The 11,202-nt window shown below is 24.4% G+C and overlaps 4 protein-coding genes across 4 annotated transcripts; 1 reads left to right on the plus strand and 3 right to left on the minus strand.

Annotated features, from left to right (window-relative positions):
* Positions 1-1,345: 1,345 nt before the first annotated feature.
* Positions 1,346-3,000, minus strand: MKS88_004891 (uncharacterized protein; the record flags this gene model as incomplete). The annotated part of the gene is made up of 4 exons (XM_067218104.1): positions 1,346-1,465; positions 1,601-1,845; positions 2,016-2,145; positions 2,500-3,000. 4 exons carry the CDS (start codon positions 2,998-3,000, stop codon positions 1,346-1,348), a joined length of 996 nt encoding a protein of 331 aa, XP_067071271.1.
* Positions 3,001-3,921: 921 nt separating this feature from the next.
* MKS88_004892 (mitochondrial acidic protein MAM33) lies at positions 3,922-4,680 on the minus strand (the record flags this gene model as incomplete). Its single annotated transcript, XM_067218105.1, has 1 exon — positions 3,922-4,680. One exon carries the CDS (start codon positions 4,678-4,680, stop codon positions 3,922-3,924), a length of 759 nt encoding a protein of 252 aa, XP_067071272.1.
* Positions 4,681-6,795: 2,115 nt separating this feature from the next.
* MKS88_004893 (mitochondrial import inner membrane translocase subunit TIM17) lies at positions 6,796-7,284 on the plus strand (the record flags this gene model as incomplete). Its single annotated transcript, XM_067218107.1, has 1 exon — positions 6,796-7,284. One exon carries the CDS (start codon positions 6,796-6,798, stop codon positions 7,282-7,284), a length of 489 nt encoding a protein of 162 aa, XP_067071273.1.
* A 1,627-nt stretch (positions 7,285-8,911) lies between these two features.
* Positions 8,912-10,585, minus strand: MKS88_004894 (methionine aminopeptidase 2; the record flags this gene model as incomplete). The annotated part of the gene is made up of 1 exon (XM_067218108.1): positions 8,912-10,585. One exon carries the CDS (start codon positions 10,583-10,585, stop codon positions 8,912-8,914), a length of 1,674 nt encoding a protein of 557 aa, XP_067071274.1.
* Between the last annotated feature and the right edge of the window lie 617 nt (positions 10,586-11,202).

Consider the following 11,202-nt stretch of genomic DNA (forward strand, 5'->3'; position numbering starts at 1 on the left):
GTTATCAACTTTTCTTTTTCTTTTTTTTTCTTATCTTTTTTTTTTTTTTTTTCTTTCCAGCTTAACATTCAGAGAAAATACTTACAGCAAAGCAGGATTTAAATAAAAATAAAAAAAAACTAAAAATTATGTGTTGCGTAAAAGTGGCGTATGCAAATATTCTCTCAAATTGGCGTGAATCGAACAACATAAAATGTGGAAAAATAAAGTAGAAAGAGGGAAAAGGACAAAAAAAAAAAAAAATTAGAGAAAGCAAAAAATGCACACTTCCTTAAATTACTATGATTTGATAATTTTAATAAATAGCGATTATTATATTCATGCATTTCTATTTCCTTTATTTTAACTTTTTGTTTCTTTTGTATCACATGAAATTGGTTATGTATGTTTTATTAATTAAATACCAAAAAAAAAAGCCTTCTTAATTTCTTTTTCTTTATCTTTAAAAATATGTTACTATTTTGTTTTTAAGATATGATATAATCATAAAGTTATATGCACAAGCATCTATTATATATAATTAAAAGCTTAAAATACGAAAATTTTTTGTATTCACAAATGATCAGAAATTTATTTTTTCTCATATAACACATCCTTTTTTATTAATATATAAATGTAAGTGCAAAAAAGCGGATTTTCTGCCTTTTGTAGAAAAACTTAAAATGTGTTACACGTAATAATTAGTAGTCCCCGTCATATACATATATATGTATTAGTATTTCTTTTTACAAAACTGGGAATAATAAAATCACATTTTACTAATTAAAAAGGCATGTGAAATATTTGAGAAGTGTTCATATTTTAATTCTTCAACCATTTATGTGCACACGTTTCATTAATTAAAAGAAACACTAAGAAAAAAATTATTATCGGCTATTTAAACACATATGTAGAATATGGAATATACCTTAGCACCTTCAATTAATAAGAAGATTATGCACATATATATTTTAACTAATAACTTACATTTCAACCAATGTACGGTTTATAATAACAAAACATCTTACAAATTGAAGTCTTAAATCGTAAAAGGAACAAATAAAATTAATTCGTTCGGAATAATTTGTATCAAACGATTAAAAGAAAAAAAAAAAAAACAACATCAAAATGAGTTTCAACAAAATGAGCTACCACAAAACGAAGTGTACACTGTAAAATTAGAAATTGTAAAAAAAAGGAATAATTTAATAAAATAACATAATTAGCTGTTAAAAAAAAAAAAAAAAAACTAAATTGTGTATCATTACATATGATGGATTAATAATTTATTAAAATTTACTAAATTTACAGATCAAAATAAAAAATAGTGTAATTATATTAATAAGAGATAATTATATTATATGAGTCAACAGTATATGCAGAATTTCTCATCGCCTGAAACTGTATAATCAATTGGAATGTAAGAGTTTGCACTTTCCATTTTGTATATATTATTTAAAGTTATAACCTTAACATTTTCTTTAATCTGAAAAAAATAAAAAAGGTGTTATAACAAAATTGATATATGTGCTAAAAATTTAAAATTTTTTACATTATTTTGACTTATAATAAAATATGTACCTAATGTTATTCATTTTAAGCTATATTTTTTTAGTCATACTCCTATATTTTTATGCCCTTGTGGGTAAATCTTGTCACATTCATCTCTTTTTCTTTGTGCACTTTTCATAGATAGGTGAACAAAATCCTCCTTTAATGAATTTATTTCCTCTCCTGTGTTATTTTTGCTATCGTTTATTATGTAATCTTTCAAATAATCCATATCTTTAGAGAAATAATGAAATTGGTCGGATTGTTTATTTTTTTCCGTTAAAATGACGTCTTTCTGAAGAGCATTATTTTTCGCTGTAAAAAAAAAAAAATAAAGTTAATAAAAAAAGAGAATAAAAAAAGAAAGGGTTATCTTGAATATATTTCACATTATGTAAAGAAAAATGCACTGAAATAGAAAAAGTGGTTTACGATATATTAATAAACAAAAAAAAAAGAAAAAAAAAAGGTGAAGTATAAATTACATTTTAAAACATTTCTTGTATGATTTAATGCTATGTCTTTGTAGTTAAAACTAAAATTGTACAGTGAGTTTTTCTTTAAATAAGAACGATTTAACTTAAGCAATTCAATAGGATAACAATTATAAGTTCCCTAAAAGAAAAAAGAGAAAAGTAAATTTCTATATTTAATCATATTTTTAAATTGTTACTTCACGCCAATTATATATATATATATATATATATATATATGTACGTATAACAGTTTAAGAACTATCTCCTTGTCAGATTAATTCTTCCTATAATTAAGATTATTCTCTCATGGTAATTAATATACTATTTTTCTTTTTTTTTCTTTTTTATTTTTCATGCGCATTCACATATACGTTTTATTTTATTTTATATATATTTTTTTATAATATTATTCTATGAAAAATTTTGTATAATCGTAGTGTACACTCAAGTAAATATGCATGTTATAAAAAACAGAAAACAAAATTTTCCTAACATTTTCCAGTAAGACATATACATAATTTTCTCCTATAAATTTTAGAAATTTCCCTTTTCCTTCGGGTGCAATGATTTCACACATATCATTAATAATTTCAGAAATAGGGTCATTTTCTTTTTCTCCTTCATTGTCCCTCTGAATTTTGTTAAAACGTGTTTTAGCATTCTTTTGTCCCCCAACTTTTTGTAAATCTTTGAACGATATTTTACTTTTATAAAAACATTTAGACTGCACTATTCTATCAAAACTATTATGGCTCTTTTGTTTCATCATTTTTTTTGAATCATCTGAAGAATTTGAAACATTTGTTATTTTTGATAGTTCAGAAACTGAAAAATCATATATTTTCCCAAATTTGTTCTCATTTCTAGCAGGATGTTTATTAAAAACTATTCCGTGATCTTCATCACAGTATTTCATTACTGCTCTAGCCATATCATTTTTATTGCACATTTTTAAATAATTTACAAAAATGTCTTTTTTGTTTATATTTTCCATTTTTTAAATGCAGATCTTTTTTTATTCTGTTAAAGGAATGTATATTAACTTGTATTTTATATATAAAACATATGAAATAAAATCTTTTGCAAATATGTTAAATAGAAAAAGGAATGAAAGCAGAAAAAAGGAAAATACAACCTGTTAAATATGTATGAGCACATATCAAAGAGTATATATGTACATATATTTATTATACTATGGAAAAAAAGGAAGTAGACCAATAACTATGAACAATGGAATACACATTCTGGTTAAACATAAATATTTTTTTATATTTCACGTTTAAAATAAAAAAAAAATTTACTTCAAAAAAAAAAAAAAAATAAAATAAAATAAAAAAATAAAAAAAAAGGCGTAATTAGCTAGATTCATTTCTCATATACATGACTTGTTCATAAAAAGCTCTATTTTTTTAATGAATTTTTTTTTAACTTTTGGATATGTTGTAATGTTGTTTTAAATATAAATTTTTTCATTCTTGAATGTGTGTAATATTTATAAATGGTTATAAATATGGTGTTTTAGGACACAAGATCATGAAAAAAAAATTGAATTATAAATAATTTATGTTGTTAATTTTATAAAAACAAGTTCTTTAGTATAAGTTATTTGCATTAATAAGTTGTATTTCATTATGAAATAAACTGTTAAAAAGGTTTCTTAAAATAATAAAATTTGTTAATAATATCTCTTGTGCGCCTTTAATATAAAAAAATAAATTAATAAATAATTGAATAAATAAATACATAAATAAAAAATGAATAAATAAATGAATAAAAAATGAATAAAAAATGAATAAAAAATGAATAAATAAATGGATAAATAAAGGCTCCACATATAAATAAAACAGTTAACAGGAATTATACATAAGATGCGATTTTAATTTTAATTTAATCTTAAAAAAAAAAAAAAGATTAACTAGGACTCAATAAAATTAGAAATGTTCTGCAACCATAACATGTACTCTCTTTGTTCTTTATCAATGCTACATGAATCAATAAAATCACACAATTCTGAATCTACACCTAAATTAGCTAACCATTCATCAAGTGAAGTTTGTAAAGAGTCATCTAGATCTTCAAATTCTGGTCCATTATAAGCTGATACAGAGTTTTTTCCTTCTTCATTTTTATAGTATTTGACGTTTCCTATCATATATCTAAATTTCTCATCATTCTGCAAGGTAGTACAATAAAAAGTAATACCCCCTTGCTTATTTGGTTTTTCAACTGTTACTGAGAAATCAGTCATTTCTGCTTGAGCTTCATTTTCTCCTTCTGCTTGAAATGGAGACACAAGTTGAAAGTCAATGATAATTTTCATTCCATCCACAGTTTTGGTCAGCACCATGTTAACATCTCCTTCCTGTTCTTCAAATTTCCATCCTGATGTTTGTAAAAACTTCTTAATATTTTCTGGTGCTTCATAGTTCGATTTTTCATGCTGCACCTCTGCTTTCACAACTTCTGACAATTTTTGAGCTTCACTTGAAGCAAATCTTCTTCCATTAAATTTGCTGAAATTTGTTTGTAACTTTTGACCATAATTTCCACAAGAGGTTACATGGGAAAATTTTCTTTTACTTAAATTTGTAAACTTATTACCTGTATTGTTCAGGTGCCTACTTAAAGCCTTGCTTTTACAAAAATTTGCAGTGTTTTTACGTAGGAAATTCATTTTTTTAAAAAATAAAATTTAATATAATGATATTATTCGTATGTATGTATATATATATTAAAATGGCCTTAGTTATAGTTTAAAGAAGGAACAATGTCATTATTCAAAAATAGTGCTTAATTTGGTTAAGCATACAAAATTAATGTTCATATTAATTTAAAATAATATGGCAAAAGAAATGCAAATAAATAATACACTCATTTGTTTATTTGTTTGCTTGTTCGTTTGACTGTTCATTTGATTGCTCGCTTTACTGTTCGCTTGGTTATTCGTTTTTCTTTTTTAAAAATTGTGGGAAATAATGTATTATATATAAATTGAGGTTCTATCAACTGACAATTGCTTTTTTTCTTAAATAAAAAAAAATGTTATTCACGCGTAAAATTTATGTTGGATAGCAATATTTATATCTATAACATAATTTTATATGCATTTATATTTTCGCAATTTAATTAGTATATCGATGATAATTAAAAAAAAGAAAAATATTCCTCATATTTTTATATATGTATAATACGTGCCAAGCACATTTATTTACGTGTACATGTGTTAGTCCCCACAAAATGTGAATTTTTTGAATAATATATTTAATCTACATTCAAATAAATACTTTCATGAAGTTGTTATTCAAATAAAAAAACAATTAAATGAAACTTTGTTTTTGTTCAAATGATTAATTTTATATAACTTGTAGAACATATTTTAGATACCCATAAAGGAATGTACTGTTCATAATGTCATATGCATATCCGTACACAAAAGATTCAGTACATTATATGTATATGTATAAAAAGAAGCTGATCAAATTTTGTGCATATATAATAAGGCTTTTCTCAAAGGTACATACAAATTTATACTCAACAATTTTCATGTGATAATTTGTGTCGTACATATAAAAACACCAACATTAAAAGTGTATTAATTAAAGCAATTTATCCTTTAAAACATATATATATATATATAAATTAGGAATACAATGTAGATTAAGCATAAAAAATAATATAAATGAACGAATAACCTTTTAAATGTAAATTATGAAACAATGTTTATTTACATAATATATATTTATTTAAACAGAATTTTTACTTTACAATTTTTCATTATTTTAGCTAGTAAAATTTAGTTTTTAATTGTGAGAACGTTCTCATTTAATATTAATTTATGTTAAACGCTATTTGAAGAATAAAAAAATAACATAGCGATAAAATGATAAAATACACAATATAAATGTATACCATGATGTTATTTATTTATCGCTTTGTTCTTTAAATGAGTAAATTGTATGATCTTTTATATTAAATGGGAAAAAATTTTTTAATTAAAATTTATACATAGTATATTTTTATCAGTTTTTCTTTTAAAATGCGTAGAAGATAAATTGTGTAAAAGGCATTTATCATATGTGCTGCATTATATATATATATATATATATATATATATACATTAAATTATACATAAAAACACGCGCAAATACATACGCAAGAACATACTCAGAAAATACACATGAAGAAGAAATGATAATTTGGAATCTACAAAATGAAAAGGAATATGCTAGAAATTGTAGAAAAATCTATACTATACATTTTTTTTTTCTTGCATGAACGAAATAATAAAATCTACAAATTTATTAAAGGTTCATTTGGTTTTATCTAGGCGAATGAATAATTTAAAAAAAAGAAAAAGGAAAAAGGAAATTGATATTACTCCTATATAATAACATTTTTCTTTATTGTAAACTGTGTTGTAGCGACACTTTATTTTATTCTATTTTTTTATCTATGTAGAGAAAATTATATCTATAGAGTTTAATTAATTTCTTACTAAAAAATTAGTTATCATTGAAAAGAAAAAATTAACACCTTAACATAGGAAGAACCGCAGAGAGTGTAAGAGCGTATATGAAAAAATTGTAATAGGGCTAGTTGACAATACATATGCAGTTACACTCGTACACATGTATATATATTAATACTTGATTAATAAATACACATAACAGTTGTTAAGAGAAGGAATTTTTTTTTTCTTTTGATTATTGGATAATAACCGCATACATAGGAAATATAATTTTTACATAAAATCTAGTACATTTGTTTATGTGTTCATATGTTTTAAAAAATGTTACAAGAAAGGGATTTAGCAAGAGAACCATGCCCAGATAGAATAATAGAAGACATGGGTGGAGCTTTTGGCATGGGATGTGTAGGAGGATATATATGGCATTTTTTAAAAGGCGCAAGAAATAGTCCAAAGGGAGATGTGTTAAGTGGTGCTTTATATAGTAGCCGTATGAGGGCACCTATTTTAGGAGGAAACTTTGCCGTCTGGGGAGGTACTTTTAGCTGTTTTGATTGTGCCTTTCAGTATTTAAGAAAAAAGGAAGATCACTGGAATGCTATTGGAAGTGGTTTTTTTACTGGGGGAGTTTTAGCCATGAGAGGGGGGTGGAGGTCTGCTTCAAGGAATGCTATTGTTGGGGGTGTTTTACTGGCTATTATAGAAATAGTTTCTATTGTGTTAACACGCAAAACGACTCCAACACCTAGACAACAGTTTCAACAACAGATGGAATTAGAAAAAAAAATGTCTTCGAAAAACAGTAAATAAAATAATTTTCTGTTTATACTTATTTAAACGTTGTTATAATATTTGTTTTTTTTTTTTTTTTTTTTTTATATTTCTTTTTTTTTTAACTAAGATATGTATACGCCTTTATAAATTTAAATTTGTAGTGCATAAATATATACATACATAAATACATACCTACCTACATATGCCCATATATATATATATATATATATATATACTTATGTACGCATTTCAACCTGCAACTTTTATTTCGTGTGCGTTCATATATTACATAATAGTAATACGCACAAATTTTAAATGTAGTAAATTCTTGCATACGTCAGAATTATACATATATAGTTACATATGTATATGTGTGCACACACCCCTTTTATTTATTGTGTTTTATTATATTTTTAAAAAAGGTGCATATTTTATTTATTATTTTTGTTTTATTATTAATTGGGATTTATAATTATTTGTAACATATTGTTGGTACATGCTTATGACATTCTATGTGCATGGATGTTGTGCGTTTTTACCTATTTAATTTTCCTTTTTTTTTTTTTTTTTTGTCTAATTTAATACACGAATTTTTGAATAACAAATCATGCTTCAATAAAAATATAAGAATAAAAAAATGTAGAAGTATTTCCTGTCTACTATTTTGTAAATGGTTGTATTTTGTTCTTTGTTCTATTTTCTTTTTTCATTCTTTTTTTTTTTTTTCCCCTTATTTTTTTGTTAAATTCCCACCTGTGCATGTTAACGTCTGTTAATCAGCCTTTTATCTTAAAAAAAAAGGATGCCCCTGAATTTTGCGTTTCTACAAGTACTGCAAAATTGTTTTAATATATAATTTAAAAAATGTGAAATCTGTTAAAAATAAATTTAATAGGTGAATATATTCCTAGTCATATAAAATGAATTTTTTATGTTCATTGAATTATTTTAGATTGGTTGTACATATTGATGGAATATTTGAAAGAATTAATGGATGAATTTGTGTGCGTATATGAACAAAGATATTAAAATAATTTTGGGAATGTTTCCTTAAATGAAAAGATTGGAATACACATATGTACTGTATATACATACACATAAATAAATATATATGTATTTATGTATATATATAGATATAGATAGATAGATAGATATTAATATTACAAAACAACGTTTATAGGGAATAATTTCAAAAAAGTACACAATTATTTTTCATTTGATTAGGATGAAGTTACAGAACTGCCTTATCAAAGAGGTATAAGAATATGTAAGCATTTATATATATATATATATATACGTATACCTATACGTATACGTATTTATGTATACAAACGTGGACATATTTATCTACATAAACGTATTTATATATATAACTCCCTGCACCGAGAAAGTTGCAAAGTGACGCAGAATATTATGAGGCATCAATAGCATAGAACTATGTGCTATATTTTTTCATGCAATAGCTTAAAATGACCTTTAAAATGACCTTTAAATCATTAAAACTTTTTCAGTAATTTTTATTCACGTCCACAAATGGTATAATATATCACATAATATAATATATAATATGTCATTTAATATATAATATACCATAGAGAGGTATGGAACAGCGTAGTTCTTTCTATATAATTTTTCTTTTTTTCAAAGTAGCTTGCTATCCTGATTAGAAATCAGGACCTCTAGACAAAACTTCTTTACATGTTGGTCGTAATAAAATGGTATGTTCCATTTGAGAGGTAAATGAATTTTTGATATCACACAAAGGAGGATATGGTTCAACGATATTTAAATCTACTAACGTTTTTAAGGCCATAAAATGTCTAGTTTGTCCTAAATCATCTAACCATCTATGACAAAATGGCAATGTATCAAAATTTTCATTAATAACTTTTAATAATGTTTTAGCTGAATTTAACCTAATAGGTACAAATTGTTTATCTGGATTTCTCATATAATGAGAACATTCATTATCATGTGTTACATATCCTTTTCCAGTTGATGCAAAAGTTTCAATTGCAAACAATTCTCCTTCTTCCATAATTTCACTTTTCTCTTTTTGTCTAACAATAGGTACACATTTCCCACCATGTATTATATACTTATTTATTGAATGTCCTCTTAAATTAGATATAGCTTTAATAGGATAAACTTTTTGATTTAATTCTATTTCATATGATTCAATAGCTTCTTGAATGGACTCACCAATATCACACATTCTCGCATCAATTCCTGCTTCCTTAATACCTACATTTGTTCCATCTTGAGTAGCTTTAATAAGATTATCATATTTTTCATTAAAAGCAATAGTAAATGCACAATCAATTATATACCCATTTACATGTACCCCAAAGTCAAGTTTACATACATCATCATATTTTAAAACAGTATTATCTCCATAATTTGGTGTATAATGTGCTGCACAATGATTTAAAGAACAACCTGTTGGAAATCCCCATCCGCATTTTAATTTGTTAGATAAAATTAATTCTCTTGTTTTCTTTTCTGTTTCTTGTACAATATCTATCATTTTTCTTCCTGGTTTAACATAAGACTGTATATATTTTCTTACTTGTCTATGGCATTCAGCTGCTTTTCTTAAATCATCATAATAATCAATATTTAATTTTTCCCTTTCCTTTTTTTCTTGTAATGACTTTCCACTTAATACATGTTTATATTCCAATATTTCACCAACAGGATAATTCTCTCCCTGAAATACTAATTCTATTGGTACTGTTGCTGGGCTAGTTTGCACACTTTTTTCTATTTGCGGCCAATTTTTCAGTAATCTTATATGGCTATTATTTTGCTCTTGTATAAAGTTTTCTTTTAGTACTGTATTTTTTTTTATTCTTTCTATTTCAAACTCGTCCAAGTCGATTCTTTTTTTGTCCCTTTCTTCTTTTTCTATTAGTTCCTCTTCATTCTTTTTTACTTCTTTTTCAACTTCTCCACTTTGAAATTCATTTAATATTATATCTAGCTTATCTACTTTTTTTTTGTTCTTAATCTTTTTGTTAGGTTTGACCTTACTGCTGCTGTTATTGTTACTATTTTTAATAATGTTGTTTGGACTTTTCTCATTCTGACTAACATTTTGTAAGTTATCACTTGCTTTTTTTTCCTTTTCAACGTGACTATTCTCTTTCCTTTCGTTTTTCCAATCATTATATTCCTTTTTTTCGTTCTCCTTTATAACCTGCTTATTTTTATTAGTTTTATTTACATTTTCTATCCCATTATTTTTATCACTTTTATTTTTCCCTTTGTTTTGACTTATTGCTTTCACCGCACCTACAACATTTTTGTTTCCTCCTCCTTTACTGTTTCCGTTCATTTTTAAAAACAACTCCACTTAGATTATACATATATATACGTATATATATATTCTGTATACACGTATTTATTACGCTCTCGTGTTTCTGTATTTTTCGCTTTTGTTCCATAAAATATAGTGTCCCTTCTCAGGTATTTTTACTTTAATTCGCTATTGTTTACACTCCTAATTTTCTTTTTTTAGGAACATAATAATGCATAGGAAAAAAACACTATTTTAAAAGCGTAAAAATATATATATATATGTATATATATATATATATATATATATATATATATATATATATATATATATATATGTTATGTAAATATATATTTATGCGTAGGTACAACGTATTTTCTTTTTTTCATTTTGTTAGAAATTTTTTTTTTTTTTCCCGCCCCGCCTTCATTAACATTACAAATATAAGAAAACATACATATGTAAATATATATATACATATGCAAATATATATATACATATGCATATATATATATACATACATATATATACATACATATATATACATACATATATATACATACATATATATACATATACATACATATGCATGCATATAGATATATATACATATACATACATAAACATATACATATATATGCAATAACATACGTATT

The sequence above is a fragment of the Plasmodium brasilianum genome, chromosome 13, assembly GCF_023973825.1.
Source record: "Plasmodium brasilianum strain Bolivian I chromosome 13, whole genome shotgun sequence".
NCBI lineage: Eukaryota > Apicomplexa > Aconoidasida > Haemosporida > Plasmodiidae > Plasmodium > Plasmodium brasilianum.